Source organism: Astatotilapia calliptera, chromosome 14 (assembly GCF_964374335.1).
Source record: "Astatotilapia calliptera chromosome 14, fAstCal68.1, whole genome shotgun sequence".
Taxonomy (NCBI): Eukaryota; Metazoa; Chordata; class Actinopteri; order Cichliformes; family Cichlidae; genus Astatotilapia; species Astatotilapia calliptera.
The window spans coordinates 11,340,892-11,359,395 of record NC_137435.1 but is presented as its reverse complement, the minus strand read 5'-3'; the positions used below and the strand labels follow the sequence as shown (position 1 = coordinate 11,359,395).

The 18,504-nt window shown below is 38.3% G+C and overlaps 2 protein-coding genes and 1 long non-coding RNA gene across 10 annotated transcripts; 1 reads left to right on the top strand and 2 right to left on the bottom strand.

Annotated features, from left to right (window-relative positions):
- Window positions 1-611, top strand: LOC145420046 (uncharacterized). The gene is made up of 2 exons (XR_013901334.1): window positions 1-131; window positions 544-611. It is a non-coding gene; the product is annotated as an uncharacterized LOC145420046 (long non-coding RNA).
- A 1,373-nt stretch (window positions 612-1,984) lies between these two features.
- LOC145420045 (dehydrogenase/reductase SDR family member 11-like) lies at window positions 1,985-7,413 on the bottom strand. The gene is made up of 7 exons (XM_080288798.1): window positions 5,821-7,413; window positions 4,088-4,297; window positions 3,761-3,855; window positions 2,944-3,073; window positions 2,734-2,826; window positions 2,585-2,650; window positions 1,985-2,478 (listed from the first exon to the last, which is right to left on the bottom strand). Exons 1-7 carry the CDS (start codon window positions 6,049-6,051, stop codon window positions 2,437-2,439), a joined length of 867 nt encoding a protein of 288 aa, XP_080144924.1. The 5' UTR covers window positions 6,052-7,413; the 3' UTR covers window positions 1,985-2,436.
- A 238-nt stretch (window positions 7,414-7,651) lies between these two features.
- On the bottom strand, window positions 7,652-16,557 carry LOC113035701 (dehydrogenase/reductase SDR family member 11-like). Of its 8 annotated transcripts, none has more exons than XM_080288793.1 (9): window positions 16,112-16,550; window positions 14,891-14,963; window positions 14,016-14,160; window positions 11,424-11,633; window positions 11,111-11,205; window positions 8,626-8,755; window positions 8,402-8,494; window positions 8,250-8,315; window positions 7,652-8,143 (listed from the first exon to the last, which is right to left on the bottom strand). In XM_080288793.1, the coding sequence occupies exons 3-9, from the start codon at window positions 14,145-14,147 to the stop codon at window positions 8,102-8,104; spliced, it is 768 nt and encodes a 255-aa protein (XP_080144919.1). In that variant the 5' UTR covers window positions 14,148-14,160; window positions 14,891-14,963; window positions 16,112-16,550; the 3' UTR covers window positions 7,652-8,101. The 8 variants fall into 8 exon arrangements, with proteins under 8 accessions (XP_080144919.1, XP_080144920.1, XP_080144922.1 ...); XM_080288794.1 differs by lacking the exon at window positions 16,112-16,550 and adding an exon at window positions 16,043-16,083; XM_080288796.1 differs by lacking the exon at window positions 14,016-14,160 and having other exon boundaries at window positions 16,112-16,557.
- Between the last annotated feature and the right edge of the window lie 1,947 nt (window positions 16,558-18,504).

The following is an 18,504-nucleotide window of genomic DNA, read 5'->3' as shown; positions in this document are numbered from 1 at the left end:
AGAAGTTGGGGGTATCGCGATGCTACTCGAGAAGGGGAGATTTTTTCAGTGTTAGTTCTGTTACCTCGTAAGCTGTGTTCCTGGTTGCCATCCTTCACGTGATGCTCCGAGTGTTAAGTTCATGACTGGAAGTAAGTTTCCTTAAATATGTTCATTTTCCGATTCTGATGTTGGCCGCGGCTTTAGTTACATTCTACCGCATTGTAGCACCGCATTTTTTCATCTCGTGACTCGAAGCATGTGCCGCCGGCCGCCGCCATTATGTAGTAATTTTATTCGGCCACACGATGGCGCCAAAGACCTTTGTTTACAGTTAGAGTGGATGCTTCGGCTATGTATGACATTCTCACTGTGTTTAATTGTGTCCTTTTCTGTGTTTGGAGCAAGAGATGTAAGATTGGCGTAGTTCAAATTATATATGTCCTGTTATGTGTATATTCAGATGGATGTGTTGGTTTATTTCATTTAATTCTTTATATGTATCTTAGTGAAGCTGTTGCTGTATATATTTATATACTCATGGCAACTTGTTTGTTACTACAGACTGCTGGCAACACTGAGCATCTAGGTGGCAATAAAACAGCTGGCGGTGACAATCCAGCAAAGTGGAAGCCTGTTGTCCTCCTTCCTGTATCCTGACCGATACACCATCTTGTTAGCTGCTGAACCTAAAAGAACTAGCCCTCACCACAAGTACTCCTCAACAGTGCTTCTAAACGGACACAGGAAAAGTTGAGTTTATATAACGATAAATACATGGATAGATTTATGCAAATATTTTTAGGATTGGTTTGTTCACTTATTTGCAGGTATTAGTAATGTGGAATGGACATTATAGAAATATATATGAGCTATTTTACCACTGATTTATGTATTTTTTATCTTAAATATATTACTATGTTAAGCAATTCTTTTTGAATACTGAAATATATAATTTGAGATATTTTCATACTTAAGGTTTAATGTTTTACACCATAAAGTTTTTCTAACAAATATCCGTGAAGTGCAATTAGATAGGGAAGTACAACAAAGTTCCCCCCAAAATAATTACTTGATTATTTCATACCTTAGTATATAATGTCTATAACAACTTCATAAAACTGTTTAATGACAAGTTAAAATCATCTTCATAAATGTAGCAAAGAAGTATAAAAAAAAATTCACTCCATTATTTGACAAGGTCACATGGTGTAGTTCTATAAGGGCTGCTCTGTCGCTTGCACCTGCTTTATCGGGAGTGTCCTTGTAGTCATGGAGCAAATTCAGTCTCCAATAAACCAGAGAAAATGCACTGCAAAAAAGAGTGGATACTGAGGAAACTCAGAAGAGTTGTGCAGGTGTCTCACAGAAACTGAAATTATGTGATTAATGTATGTGAGAGTGGGAAACTCCAGCAGATCCCAGGAACAATATCAGACCTCTGTTCAGAAGAACACAGTCCTAGAAGAGCGCACCTTCATACTCCCAGGGTCTGGTAGAGGACCCGAGCTTTAAGGATAAACTACCCGCAGGAGAGAGAGGGGATTAAAAAAAACAATGAAGTCTAGTTACAGAGTTTCAAAACACATGGCATTTGTTTATGCCATTACTACACATTAACTAAACACACAAGAAGCCAGCAGGAAGCACATTAGGAGCAAAGCGAGCTGGAACACAGTGTGACACAACAGAGCACACAAGCAAACCGAGACTTTAAAAACACAGGACATGGAAAAACAAAACCGAAGGAAAGCAGAAAAGACAACTCACAAAGTAAAGCCGAAAGTAACCAACTAGACACAGCACTGTGAGAAAAACACCCAGCATAGAGAAACATGTGGGAGGCTACAGTCAACTAAAACACAAAGAATCCACCTCTAAGACTACTTATCATTTTAAGTATAAAACAGAATGTACGATGCTGGAATACTGACAGACACAAAAAAATAAAAGAAACTCAGTCAATTAGTAATCAAAACCACAGCTTAAGAATAACAACGAGTCAGTAGGTTCACCATTTTATTTAATTATTTACATGTATTTGTGATGTGTCACTTATTGATATTACATAAATATATTTTCTATTTATTTTTGCATTTTCTTTTTCTAAAATTTTTACAATTATCTTACATATCTTGCTATACTTCATTAATACTACTAATGCTTAATTTCTCAAGTACATTTATACTTAAGGTTCAGACATGGTTTTTAAACGATAAAGATTTTATTAAAAATCAGACTTCCCTTAATGCAATTTAAAAAAAGAAAGAAAAAAAAGAAAGAAAAAAGAAATGCAACAAATTTCCCCTGAAGATTGTTTTTTATTTTATACATTTGTGAAAAAAAACACAACACCATAAAATTGTTTCATGATCGTATCAAGTCATTATCTTTTAAAATGTTGTAAAGAAGTGAAATCTGTCATTGTATAATTTGAGAGGGTCTTGTGGTGCAGCTCTAAGACACCTGCTCTGTCCCTCGCATCTGAATGTCTCCAATCTGAAACAAAAGTTACGTGAACGTTGTCTTATTATGAGTCAAAGTTAAACAGGAAAGTCTTAATAAGACACAATAAAAAGCATAAAAACAAGAGCAAAGCACAAACCTGAACATGAGGAGGGGCACTGAGCACATATACAACAGAACTGGCAACATCTTTTGCTTCCAGAGGCTGTGAGAGAAATGAAAATATTATTTTTTTTAATCCGAGTAATCATCTAAATAGTACATGAACTGCCGAAATAATAATCTTACCTTATATGCAGAGAAAACTCTGGCTTTTATATCTGGATTGTTGCTATAGAGCCGCAAAGGAAATTCAGTCTTCACTAAGTTGGGAGAAATGCTCTGCAAAAGAGTAGATACTGAAAAGAACTTCAGGAAGCATTGTGCATGTGTGTCATAGAAGCTTATATTGGTGGTAAAGGCAGCCTTGGAGCTGGTTACAATGTTTTAAAGCCTTACTGTGGCTCGGATATGGGTGTTTTCTGCACGGAGCTCCTGCCTTAAGCCCTCAGTCAGAGCGGTTACAGCAAACTTGGTGGCGGTGTAGAAATGTACATCAGCAAGGGGAATCACATGATGTCCACATACACTAAAACAGCAGGCAATTTGTTAGCTTTTACACAGATGGGCATTAAACAACATGTATTGATCTTTAAGTTATTCCTTTAAAGCCATGTCTGATTGATTCAAGAAAATCTGTGGCCCACCACAGAGCTGTATCAGGTCTGTAACAATCATTTTGTTTTGATGATTTGATAATGATAATTCCTGAGCTGTGCACCTTTTCCAGCGCAGACATTTTTTCTGTGTGTTCCATGTGGGCCAAGAGGTTTTTGGATTCTCTTGGCTGTTTACTGTTCTGTTGTTGGTCCTTCAGGGTTTCATTTTCTAGCCATAATTCCTGTTTGGTTTTCTGTGATTTTATCATCAGCTTAGATTTTGCTTTCTTTCATATTTCTCAGGTATAGTTATCATTTAATAAATCAACAGATTAACTAAATCACTTTTTTCTGATTTAGCTCAGCTCTTATCCCTGACACTTTTTCTTATGGACTGTGTGCTGGCTAAGAATAAATGAGGCATCTTTGGTTCCTGCCCTCTGCCTCTCTGCATCCTGCATTTGGATGCATCTCTTCAAGATTCTAAAACCGTAACAGTAAGTTTTTCTATCATTGTTAATGTAGCAGGAATGTTGTATTATAACTATGTGTAGATGAAACCAACAGTGTATGCGACATGCGGGCTCGTCATTGTACATCAGCAAATAAAAATGCACCTGTTTATGTTTATGATGTGCCCATCGTCAACATGTCTCTCTTTCATTGACTGATATGCTTCACGCGCGCAGATACTCAATCCAAAAACGTTCACCTGCAAGAGACCGAGAAGAAGAAAAAAAACTTTACATTTAATCATTTCTTCTTGTGCACAAGTGTAAATTAACCCACAGTGTTAATTCTTACTCAGGTGCAACATTAAAAGCACTGATAGGTTACATTTATTATTTTAATGTATTGTTCTGCTGGGACACCCTTGATGTTACTTTGAAAGAAATCACAAACATCGCTGCAGACCAATCCAGGAGATAACACTGAGCTCTTACATCCATCATGTTCTTCCAGCCGCTGGTTTTGCCACTTAGCAGCGGCTCTGGGTGAGCCAAGCCGGCGTTGTTGATGCACACGTCCACGCCTCTGTGCTGCTCTTTGATCGCTGCAAACATGGACAGAATCTCCTCTTCGTTGGTCAAATCACACTTGAAAGGCACCAGAACACCAGAGTGGCCGGCACTCTGACACTCTGCTGCCAGTTTCTGAAACCAAGCAGGAAACAAAAACAGACTTCAGAATCCCATGTGTGTTTAATGTATGTAAAAATCGTTCACAATTTAGATTTATATAAACTTAGTGTAAATAAGTAGATTTAAGTTTTCACTTTGCATATCACCTCTAAGTTTACAGATTGAAGTCAACTGAAGAATCATTAACCAAAGTCTTAAAGGGAAAAAAAGCTGCACAAATGCCGTTTTAACATAAAGCTGCCGTCATATTCTGTCTGAAAAGATGACAAACTTCAGGATTCCCTTTGTGTGTTTGCTCTGTGTTTCAATCTACCATTTAAACATTTACAGTGAGGAACATAAGTATTTGAAAACCCTGCGATTTTGCAAGTTCTCCCACTTAGAAATCATGGAGTGGTCTGATATTCACATTGTAGGTGCATTCCCTCCGTGAGATACAGCATTTAAAACACAATTCAGGAAATCACATTGTATGATTTTCAAAGAAGCAAGAATTCTGGCTCTCAAAGACCTGTTACTATGCCTTTAAAAAGTCCACGTCTACTCCACTTATTAATCTAAATTAGTAGCACCTGTCTGAGCTTTTTAAAGACACCTGTCCACCCTACAGCCAGTCAGACTCCAACTGCCTCCATGGGCAAGACCACAGAGCTGTCAAAAGAAATCAGAGATAAAATTGTGGACCTCCACAAGGCAGGAAAGGGCTACGGGGCAATTGCCAAGCAGCAATTGTTAGAAAACGGAAGAGGCTAAAGACGACTGTCTCCCTTGGACTGGGCCTCCATACAAGATCTCACTTCATGGGGTATCACTGATGATAAGAAAGGTGAGGAATCAGCCCTCAACTACACAGGAGGAGCTGGTTAATGTAATGAAGAGAGCTGGGACCACAGTTTTAGAGGTCACTGTCAGTAGAACACGTGGTCTCAAATCATGCATTGCACGGAAGGTTACCCTGCTCAAGTCATCACATGTCCAGGCCCGTCTGAAGTTTGACAGTGACGATCTGGATGATCCAGAGGAGGTGTGGGAGAAAGTCATGTGGTCAGATGAGACCAAAATAGAACTTTTTGGTCTAAACTTCACTTGCAGAGGAAAAAGAAGGATGAGTTGCATCCCAAGAACACCATCCCTACTGTGAAGATTTGGGGGTGGAAACATCATGCTTTTCTGCTAAGGGGACAGGATGAATGAGGTCACCATTCAGAATTCTTGCTGATTTCCAAGTGTTCAAATACTTACGTGCAGCAGTGCAATACAAATAAATTTTTGCTTGAGGCTCTTTGTGAACAGCTCACAAAGAGTATACTATACAGCAGGCACATGATTATGCAGTGATGCCTGCCAAAGACATTTTCTACATTTCTGTGGTTTTGAGGTGTGACACAAACTGTGAATTGCACAATCAACACATAGGTTTATGAGAAAAATACATCTAACTCTGCTGAAAAATGATCCTCATAGCATTAGATATCAACCAATACTTCGTGACAGAGTCACTTTACATTAAATTACTCCCCGCAGAAACTGCAAACCTGTATTTTTCCGACGTCCCTGGCGCAGCCCACCACTTTCATTCCGAGCCGTGCCAGCTCTACAGCTATAGCCGCCCCAATCCCGACCGAGGCTCCGGTCACCAAAGCCACTCTGCCCCGCCAGCGCTCCATCACAGCCCGGACGCCGGTGTTCAGACACGCACGAAAAAACAAGGAAAGAATCACAAGTATAAAGAGCGTGAGTGACGAGTGTCCTGTGATATAAAGCATTTATATAAACATCTCAAACATAACTGACACCGAGGCTGCAGCACATTGGCACAGCAGAATTCCTCCTCCTCCTGAGTGTACCCTGGTGCCACGCTACGCCCCACGCTCTAAAACAGGTTTGTGTGCTGCATTAAAATCAGGTGCAAACATAGGAAAACAGATCAATCAGCTCTGTTGTTGTAATTAAATACTTCAAGGGAATTCAGATTGCACAAACTGATCAAAAGCAAGTAAAACTCCGACTTAAATTTAAGAGTCACATCTAGTATTAGTATTTATTTCAGTACTGGCTATACATTCCTTTGCACCATCTAATGTGCTTCTAAACGGACACAGGAAAAGTTGAGTTTATATAACGATAAATACATGGATAGATTTATGCAAATATTTTTAGGATTGGTTTGTTCACTTATTTGCAGGTATTAGTAATGTGGAATGGACATTATAGAAATATATATGAGCTATTTTACCACTGATTTATGTATTTTTTATCTTAAATATATTACTATGTTAAGCAATTCTTTTTGAATACTGAAATATATAATTTGAGATATTTTCATACTTAAGGTTTAATGTTTTACACCATAAAGTTTTTCTAACAAATATCCGTGAAGTGCAATTAGATAGGGAAGTACAACAAAGTTCCCCCCAAAACAATTACTTGATTATTTCATACCTTAGTATATAATGTCTATAACAACTTCATAAAACTGTTTAATGACAAGTTAAAATCATCTTCATAAATGTAGCAAAGAAGTATAAAAAAAAAAATTCACTCCATTATTTGACAAGGTCACATGGTGTAGTTCTATAAGGGCTGCTCTGTCGCTTGCACCTGCTTTATCGGGAGTGTCCTTGTAGAGTCATGGAGCAAATTCAGTCTCCAATAAACCAGAGAAAATGCACTGCAAAAAAGAGTGGATACTGAGGAAACTCAGAAGAGTTGTGCAGGTGTCTCACAGAAACTGAAATTATGTGATTAATGTATGTGAGAGTGGGAAACTCCAGCAGATCCCAGGAACAATATCAGACCTCTGTTCAGAAGAACACAGTCCTAGAAGAGCGCACCTTCATACTCCCAGGGTCTGGTAGAGGACCCGAGCTTTAAGGATAAACTACCCGCAGGAGAGAGAGGGGATTAAAAAAAACAATGAAGTCTAGTTACAGAGTTTCAAAACACATGGCATTTGTTTATGCCATTACTACACATTAACTAAACACACAAGAAGCCAGCAGGAAGCACATTAGGAGCAAAGCGAGCTGGAACACAGTGTGACACAACAGAGCACACAAGCAAACCGAGACTTTAAAAACACAGGACATGGAAAAACAAAACCGAAGGAAAGCAGAAAAGACAACTCACAAAGTAAAGCCGAAAGTAACCAACTAGATACAGCACTGTGAGAAAAACACACAGCATAGAGAAACATGTGGGAGGCTACAGTCAACTAAAACACAAAGAATCCACCTCTAAGACTACTTATCATTTTAAGTATAAAACAGAATGTACGATGCTGGAATACTGACAGAGACACAAAAAAATAAAAGAAACTCAGTCAATTAGTAATCAAAACCACAGCTTAAGAATAACAACGAGTCAGTAGGTTCACCATTTTATTTAATTATTTACATGTATTTGTGATGTGTCACTTATTGATATTACATAAATATATTTTCTATTTATTTTTGCATTTTCTTTTTCTAAAATTTTTACAATTATCTTACATATCTTGCTATACTTCATTAATACTACTAATGCTTAATTTCTCAAGTACATTTATACTTAAGGTTCAGACATGGTTTTTAAACGATAAAGATTTTATTAAAAATCAGACTTCCCTTAATGCAATTTAAAAAAAGAAAGGAAAAAAAGAAAGAAAAAAGAAATGCAACAAATTTCCCCTGAAGATTGTTTTTTATTTTATACATTTGTGAAAAAAAACAACACCATAAAATTGTTTCATGATCGTATCAAGTCATTATCTTTTAAAATGTTGTAAAGAAGTGAAATCTGTCATTGTATAATTTGAGAGGGTCTTGTGGTGCAGCTCTAAGACACCTGCTCTGTCCCTCGCATCTGAATGTCTCCAATCTGAAACAAAAGTTACGTGAACGTTGTCTTATTATGAGTCAAAGTTAAACAGGAAAGTCTTAATAAGACACAATAAAAAGCATAAAAACAAGAGCAAAGCACAAACCTGAACATGAGGAGGGGCACTGAGCACATATACAACAGAACTGGCAACATCTTTTGCTTCCAGAGGCTGTGAGAGAAGTGAAAAGTGACTGAATACTCTTTACTTGAGTAATCATATCAACGATACTTTAATTATAGGAATGATCCCTTTACCTTATATTCTGAGTATAGACCAGCAGCCTTATCAGGATCGTCTTTGAAGAGCCGTGGACCAAATTCAGTCTCCACTAAACCAGGAGAAATGCTCTGCAAGAAAAAAAAAAAATCATGAGGGAACTCCTGTACGTACTGTGTATGCGTCTCATAGCAACTGTTACTAGCATTATGAATTATACTAGCACTTTATGAGCTGGTTATGGTATATTTTAAAGCCTTACCGTGGCTCGGATATGAGTTTTTTCTGCACGCAGTTCTTGCCTCAGGCCCTCAGTCAGAGCGGTTACAGCAAACTTGGTGGCGGTGTAGAAATGTGTAGTTGCATTGGGAAGTACACGATGACCGGACATACTGCAACATCAAACAGATTACAAACCTGAGCAGGTAAGCAGAAATAACATTAAAAGTTCTTCTTTTAAAAGGCAAGTCTGACTGAATGATGCAAGAACTTCTGTGGCACACAGAAGCTGAGGTCCAGAGCTGCAAAAACTGGTTTATACTCACAAAAATTGCTTAAGTCCAAAATCTGGATTTGATAGTTTGATACTGATCTCCAGTCTGGATTTTCCTTCAGCTTTCATATTAGTTTGGGTTCTGGTTGGCCAAAATAACTGGAGATGTCACTTTATTTAGGACAGTTTTATGAACATTTTAAATACTGTCTGACATTTTTTTTGATGGTTTATCCTGCAGATGAATAAACACTGACCTCAATGAGGTCTTTAAAATCTGGACTCAGTTATTTTGCAAATTTCTAAATGTTGTAATAACAGGCATTTTGTCAAAGCAAAGTGATGGCTGTTTCAGTGCAAAAAAGGTCCGATCCCTACAGAAAACAGAAATCACTTCGGTGTTAGGGCTGTCCGATATAACGATATATATCGGAAGACGATATGAAAAAGTCTATCTTTTCATATTACGCTATCATTTGTTTCATGGTGTCACAAAATAAACTGTTTACGACCATATTTTTTCATCGTTTTGATGGTCACTGTAGTGGCTATATTAATTTCTTAAAAATCTCTCTTTCTCTTATATTTAAAATAACCACACTACGGACGGACAAGTGACTGTTTTTACATGTTGTCATTAGCAGCTACGACGGTAAACCCAGTGTGTGGCTCCGTCATCCGCTTGTTTATTTTCCACATAAACCTTTTACAATAAAGCTCAAGATCCTGTTGAGATGTTTCAAAATAAACTGAAATGATGACAAACAGAAAGACCACTCAAAACAAATTGAGGACCTTATTTCTAAACGAGGGGCTAGCTCTGTAGCATGGATATGGTTTGGTTATGAAAAGTCTGACATGGACCAGAAAACTGTGCTCTGCAAATTATGCAGGAAACCAATCTCCACCTCAGACTCTAACACGGCAAACCTCTTTAACCACCAACACAAGAGTCACGCAAAAGATTATGGAGAGAGTTTATGGATGAGAAGCAAAAAAAGAGCAGTCAGGTGCTTAAAATAAACCTTAGACTCAAACGTTAAAAAACAGGCTTTTCCAATGTAATAAATTCATCCGAGTCAAGGTTTCTGGATAACTGGAGAATATTCCTCATTGAAAAGGGTGCCAGAGGGGTTTTCTATGAAGCCAGATTAATGGCTTAGCAAACTGAGGCTTGAGCATAAAGGCACAATTTTCTCTCTAACTTGGCCAAATAAGCACAGTAAGAGCAGGTTGTGTTCTGAGTTTTCATCTAAAATTGACTGGTAGCGCCATGCTTTAGCTGATTTCGTTCTTTTCTTTTCTTTTCTTTTTTTTTAATTCATAGCATGTTTTAAGTGAAATACAGATTCTCTGCTGGGGGAAAATGTTTTATATGTCCAAGTTTTTAAGCTGAACTTTATGAAAACCACTGAAGAAAGCATTGCATTGTCGTGGGAATGTACATGTATTAGTTTGGTGATTTGTTTTTAACTTTGATTCTGCTGGAAGTGCAGCAGAACACACACCAAGAGTCTTTGTTCAAGCAATCAAGTTAGTTTCCCTTTGATATATTGACAACATAAAGAAATTTCCATGTCTCCTGTGTTAACCTGTGGGACAATAGGCCGCACCAAGAGGGAACTCAATGATAAAATAATTTAATTAAACTTAAATTTGTTTATTTTACCGCTCTTTGAGCAAAATCCCAAGATTTGCAGCATTAACCTTTTGTCTTATTTGCAATTGTTGAATTTCGCTGCTATAGGTTTTATATTTTTTCTTTAGCGATTTTTAATCCGTATTTTAACATTATTGTCAACAAAACGCCTGTTTTTAGTGTGCTCAGCGCATGAAACAAAGTCCCACTCAACAGAGAAAGTTGACAACCACCATTGTGACAACCGTTACTACCATAATGGGGCTTTAGGTTTTGCTGAGCCAGCTAACCTAAAGAAAGCCTGGCTGTGTTGAACTTCATCCGTAATACACCCCTCAGCACAACTGCACCGACAGGCAGCATTGTGTAAACTTACCTGCTTGAATGTGACGAAGTTCATTAAAATGTAAAAGTCCTGCCCTCATTTCACTTGTAGCTTTCTTTCAAAGTTAGAAAATGTCGGCCATTTAAAAATAAAAAATTGTGCAGAGTTGCAAAATTAATATCATATTCACAATCTGAATAGAGAACATGCCAACATGAAAACATATGTGTGTTCTTATTAATTCAACAGTTTTTCACTTCACAAGCTTGCACAAGCAAATAAAACTGCACCTGTTTATGTTTATGATGTGCCCATCATCCACGTTTCTCTCTTTCATTGACTGATACGCCTCACGCGTGCAAATACTCAACCCAAGGATGTTCACCTGCAAGAAAACAAACAGAGAAATCTTGCACAACAAAGGTTTTTAAGCAACTTTGAATTCTGTTTAAAACTGTTTGAAAGTGTTAATGTTTAAACAATACCACAGCAGTAAAATCACTGATGGGTGACCTTTGTCACATTTGTTATTTCAGTTCAATGTTTTACTTGAAAACCACTAGTGAATGTCACATCAATGTAAACCAGGATCTGAGCTCTTACATCCATCATGTTCTTCCAGCCGCTGGTTTTGCCACTTAGCAGCGGCTCTGGATGAGCCAAGCCAGCGTTGTTGATGCACACGTCCACACCTTTGTGCTGCTCTTTGATCGCTGCAAACATGGACAGAATCTCCTCCTCTTTGCTCAAGTCACACTTGAAAGGCACCAAAACGCCAGGGTGACCGGCGCTCTGACACTCTGCTGCCAGTTTCTGAAACCAAACAGGAAACAATAACACACTTCAGAATCCCATCTGTGTTTAATGTATGCAAAAATCGTTCAAATGTTAGATCTATATAAAGTTAGTCCGAATAAATAGATTTTGGTTTCACTTTGCATATCACCAGTAGCGGTTTTTGATACGGGCAACACGGGCGGTTACCTGGGGCGGCATCGTGGTGGGGGGGCGGCATCACGGGCATCGGCAAACAAAAAATTAAAAAGAAAATTGCTCGTGCTCATGCTGCCCCGACATCATGCCAGCGCATATTGGGAATGGCATAGGCACCGATCGGTTTTCTATCGCCCATTTGCTGGGAGTAAGGGCGCCCTCCGTTTGCGCCTGCTGCTTGCGGCAAAGGAAGGAGAGGGCGGGGCAGCGGGGGATTCACTGGCTGGCTAGAGCAGCGTCTAATAACCCACCCCCAAAATAAAAACAAACCAACAAACACGAAAACGCCTGACATTATGATACAGACTTATAATTTGCACCGATGATTTTGCGAAATTCTATACGTTCAAAGTGAGCGCGAGAGCCCTCGGTGCGCCTGCTTGCTGCTGAAGTCAAAGTAAACTTTATTGTCATCTCCGCTACATACAGTCCAGTATATAGAGAGACAAGACGGCGAGGTTCCAGTTACAAAAGTGCAAGTAAACAAACAATAAATATAAGAAGAGTAAGAAAATAAATATACACTTAAGACTCGGGGTAAAGGGATAAATAACAATTTAAAATTTATAATTTACAGTTTGATGATTTAAAGTCTCACACACAACACATCGAAAGGGGAGGAGAGCCCTGCTGCTTCCAAATAGAGCACATTTCATTCATAATGCTGTAAATCCAAGCCCATTATGTATTCTTGATTTGAATACTGGGTTGTGTGAAATCCCAGAAATAAACCCTAGACAAAGTGAATCTGTGAACTAAGGTGTAGGTTTATTAAGTTATGTTGTGGTGATCCTCGAGTTGGGGGATGGGTGTTCATACTGGAGTGCAAAATTAAAACCAAGATGGACAAGAACAGTTCAAAGCTATCAGGTGCTCAGTTTAGAAAAAAAGAAAAGAAAAGAAGAGGAGGAGAAACGAAGGATACAGGTAAGCAGATGTGTCATTGGATAATGGCGGGTTATGTATCCTGAAACAATCAGAATCAGAATACTTTATTAATCCCTAAGGAAATTATGTGGGTTACAGTTGCTCCAAGAAGAATTGGTAAAAATAGTAACAGTAACAGACTACTCCAAACTCCAAACAATACATTATGTTACAGATTTAAATATTAATTAGTCATTGTCAATTGTTGATTTGTCCTGTTCTCATTGTATGATGAATTATGATAGCTGTTTGGTAGCCGTTTGCATACTATGCATACTCTCTCAAGACAAGAACTAACAGACTTAAAAACTCCTTTGTCCCACACGCCATCAAACTGTTTAACTCCTCTCTGGAGGGGAGAGGGAGGGGAAACAGGAGGACAAAGGAGGGGGGAACAACTAAGCTGTAGTGCCTCTTCACCTCACTGTGCAATACCTTGTGCAATACTTTTTGTAAATAGTCAACAGTGCAATAGACTCAATACTTGAAATGTGCAATTCACTTGTATTTTTATTTTTTATTCCTATTTATTCTATTTATCCCCTTTGTATATTTTATTTATATTTGTCTCTGTATTTATATATGTGTGTGCGTATATATATATATATATATATATATATATATATATATATATATATATATATATATATATGGAAGTCGAATTTCCCAGAGGAACCCACCCGAGGGATTAATAAAGTTCTATCTCTCTCTCTCTCTTCATGTGTGTGTGTGTGTGTGTGTGTGTGTGAGAGAGAGTGTGAGTGCGCGTGTGGGGGGGTGGGGGGTGGCAGAGGGAGTGTTCGCCCAGGGCGCCAAACAGGCTAGGACCGCCACTGCATATCACCACAAAGAGCAGTGCATACCATCTATAAACAGTCAGCTTACGGATCTGTGTTCAGATGTTATACCAACTCGAATCTCTGCCATCTGAATAATCACTGGCCAAAGTCTTAAGGTAAAGAAATCTGCGCAAATGCCGTTTTAACATAAAACCGTCGTCATATTCTGTCTTTCTCATATAATATCACTTTCTGTTGAAAGTAGCATGAGTGACAGTTAGTTGGAATTAACATTTTGTGCGCAAGCTGTTTAACCGACGACTAAAGTGTAAAGCAGAAAAGCGCTATACAAGAACGAGCACAATTAGCGTTTACCAAATAAGTGACACGGCTGCAAATTTTCTGCATAAAGCCAACAATAAACAGCAACATTTACTGTGCGATTTACATTAAATTACTCTTTGCAGAAAGTTTGAGTTTCTATATCAGAGCAAACCTGAATCTTTCCGACGTCCCTGGCACAGCCCACCACTTTCATGCCGAGCCGGACTAACTCTACGGCTATAGCCGCCCCAATCCCGACCGAGGCTCCGGACACCAGAGCCACTCTGCCCCGCCAGCGCTCCATGACAGCCCGATAACTGCAACACACACGAAAACACCACAAGTATGAAGAAAGGGACGTTGAGCCTGCAGCACAGTGAGCCCTGGAAATGTCAAGCACATGCGAACCGCAAACGTCGCACAATCAGTACGTCATACGTCTCGGCGTATGCGGCGTTCACGTAAATCAGTTGCAAACCGTAGAAAGCAGTAGCATCAGTTCTGTCACTGCGATTACATACCGTACTTCAACCGATCATAGCCTTACTCACATTTAATTGACAGTAACGCATATCTTTCACTTTACTGAAGTTAAAACATATCAACCATTAATAGAACAGACAGACCTGTCACAAATGTAACTCCCACTGCGTATTTGCTCCGTAAAATCAAAGATACGACGTAGAAGCCGTGACTCAAAATCTGTGCAACGGCAAAGAAAGAGCATGGCTTAAGAGGGAATGTATTCATATAGTTTTAAGTCTCTGTGACCACGAGCATTACAGTTTATTTGGATAACTTCTTCACAATAATAACTGTCTCGCCACTGCTCCACCAGGTCACCTCATCTGCCAGTAAGAGGCGCTAAAAAGCAGGGCCGTGCAGAGACGTTTAAAGGGGCGGGTGCTCAAAGTTAAAAAGGTGCACATTGAACCAGGCTGAATAACAACAACACACATTCATCAAGAATCTAATATGGCATCGCATCATACTATATCACTGTTGTGAGGTGGCGACAAGGCAAAGCAAACGTAGCCTATGTTTTACCTGATGGGTACAATGTTGCTGTTGAGGGGTTGCTGCTGATAGTGCTTGAGGGCAGGGCTGTGTTGATCTGAGACTGTAGACATTAAAAAGTCCATAGCAGAGATGGTAGCTGATTAAACAAGTGTCATGAGATAATAAAAAAATGCAAAGATTGGTGACAGCGCTTGGAACCATAAGGCAGCAAAAAACTGTGAGAAATAATGTAGGCTCTGCCTGTGAATCACTCTTTGCTTCTCTTCTTTCTTCCATCCCATCATCTCATATATCACTCTCCACTTGCTGTCTATCTGAGAACAAGGCACAACTTGCTATTGCAATAAACTATAATCTAATCATCCACACCTAACAACTCTTGCACTTAATCTATAATAAAATGATGACAGAAAAATGTTATAGCACTGCCTTTAGTAGCCTCACACAGCTCCTACTGTTTCCTCCTCATGTCTTTACCAGGCATGTCTGGACAATGTTATATCATGAGTAATAATTAAAAAAAAATCCATATACATAAAACAAACACATGCAAGCACACACAGTGACATTTTAGACCTTCTTCAGAATACTGTATATACTATGGGCATCACGGTGCTGATCCAGAAGCCTTACATTATTATTTGTTACTAGAGCTACAATAATAAAGCAATGAGGAGGGGGAAGTAATAAATATGAAAAAATGTCATTATGATGATTCCATTTGTTTCACTATCCACTCTGTGCAGGGGCAAAGCTTATTACATTTTTAAACTGTAGAGATACAATCATTTTACTGCTGTAAAATCCAAATTTTGTCTTATTTAAAATATAAATCTAATATAATCTGCTTCTTAATGTATGTTTTTTAAAATACAGCGTGTGTTTTTTAAAATATTATAATAATGCATAATTATGTGGACATGCATATTAGACCGTTTTTTAGCAAAAAATAATCCCCCCCAGAAAGGCAGGAAAAGCTCTGTAACTTACTTTAAAACTAAATATGTTCACTAAAACGGTGACAGAGCTACAGACCCATGACAGCCTTACACAGTGAGCTAGCAGCTATGACCAGCACTACTTGTGCAGTTAATAAAAGGACAGGTGTGTTCGTCGCGCTGTTGCAAACAAAGCACGCTCATTTGTTTCAGTTCGTCAAATTGCGACAAGACAACTTACCAACGTGTAAGTAATAAGCCAATACTCCTGGGTGCTACACACTACAGTGTACGCTGTACACCTACTTACTGGTTTTGTCGCATCACTCTGTATCTCTGAGTTAACTTGTGTTTCTCCTACAGCTCCGGACTGCAAAAAATGCGCGTGCTCTTTGTGAGCTCGTTCCCGGCTCGTAACCAGCGCGTTCTGCCGTCAGGAGCGATTATTGCTTAAATGTGATCATGTGACTGATGCAAGCCAGATCCTTTTATTTAGCAAAACTGTGATTAATAGTATGTATTATTGTTGAGGGGCACAGACAGGACTCCGCACGCACACACACATAAAAAAAATTAAATAAAAAATAAATAAATTAAAAGTTGCCTCAACAAAAGGGCACTTTGGGGACCCATCAGGAAAGGGGCGGGTGCTCAAGCCCCTCCAGCCCCCCCCCCCTCTGCACGTGCCTGCTCCTGAGTGTACCCTGGTGCTACGCAACTAGAAATATATATGAGCTATTTTACCACTGATTTGTGTATTTTTATCCCCCCGGATTTCACTATCAACTTAGATATATTACTATTTTAAGCAATTCTTTTTGAATACTGAAATATATATTTTCAGATATTTTCATACTTAAGGTTTAATGTTTTACACCATAAAGTTTTTTCTAACAAATATCCGTGAAGTGCAATTAGATAGGGAAGTACAACAAAGTTCCCCCCAAAATAATTACTTGATTATTTCATACCTTAGAATATAATGTCTATAACAACTTCATAAAACTGTTTAATGACAAGTTAAAATCATCTTCATAAATGTAGCAAAGAAGTAGAAAAAAAAATTCAGTCCATTATTTGACAAGGTCACAGTCCTAGAAGAGCGCACCTTCATACTCCCAGGGTCTGGTAGAGGACCCGAGCTTTAAGGATAAACTACCCGCAGGAGAGAGAGGGGATTAAAAAAAACAATGAAGTCTAGTTACAGAGTTTCAAAACACATGGCATTTGTTTATGCCATTACTACACATTAACTAAACACACAAGAAGCCAGCAGGAAGCACATTAGGAGCAAAGCGAGCTGGAACACAGTGTGACACAACAGAGCACACAAGCAAACCGAGACTTTAAAAACACAGGACATGGAAAAACAAAACCGAAGGAAAGCAGAAAAGACAACTCACAAAGTAAAGCCGAAAGTAACCAACTAGACACAGCACTGTGAGAAAAACACACAGCATAGAGAAACATGTGGGAGGCTACAGTCAACTAAAACACAAAGAATCCACCTCTAAGACTACTTATCATTTTAAGTATAAAACAGAATGTACGATGCTGGAATACTGACAGAGACACAAAAAAATAAAAGAAACTCAGTCAATTAGTAATCAAAACCACAGCTTAAGAATAACAACGAGTCAGTAGGTTCACCATTTTATTTAATTATTTACATGTATTTGTGATGTGTCACTTATTGATATTACATAAATATATTTTCTATTTATTTTTGCATTTTCTTTTTCTAAAATTTTTACAATTATCTTACATATCTTGCTATACTTCATTAATACTACTAATGCTTAATTTCTCAAGTACATTTATACTTAAGGTTCAGACATGGTTTTTAAACGATAAAGATTTTATTAAAAATCAGACTTCCCCTAACCAGCTCACGCACCAAAAGTTTGAAGAGAGGGACGTGCCAAGATAGATATCCCCGACAGAATTAGTTTCCTGTGCGTCGGGAGCGCGCACTAGGTAGGGAGAACGGATCCCGTTGACTTCGCCTCCATTCCAACCAACTAGACGTAGAAACAGTGACGAACTATCAAAAACCTAAAGACGAGTGTACATTACCGTTCAATTTGTGGGTTTCAACTGAAAATGATACGTTTATTGTTCTCATGTGTTATCAGCAGTGTTGGTCAAGTTACTTGAAAATAGTAAGTAGTTACTAATTACTGATTACTTATTTTTAAAAGTAATTAGTTACTTTGTTACTTACCGGTAGTTAGAATTAGGTTAGGGTAGAAACAAATTTCCATAAACGATCCATATAAAATAAAATAAAACTACACTAAGCATTGTTACATTATTATACTGATAAAAATGAACTTTGACACAGAGTCATGTGTACAGAGTTATAATGGATGATGAATTGCAATTCGGTTATAGAGTAACATAAACTGGCTGCTCGCCTAGTTTCTTGGTGTCATCTCAGCATGACACAGCAGAAAAAACCTCATTATCATTAACTTTATTTATTATTATTTGTGGCAGTAGTATTAGTTGCAGCAGTTGGAGTATTTTAAATTGGATTTCTCTTTTAGGAACAGTTGTGGAGAAATGACAGACATGCTTTCTCTTCTCTGATAGCTTCTAGAAAAAACAGATGTTGCCAGTGCCATCATAATATGTGCTCAGCGCCTCTCTGCATTTTCAGAGTCGTGATTTTCTCTTATTTCATGCTTTTTACTGTGACTC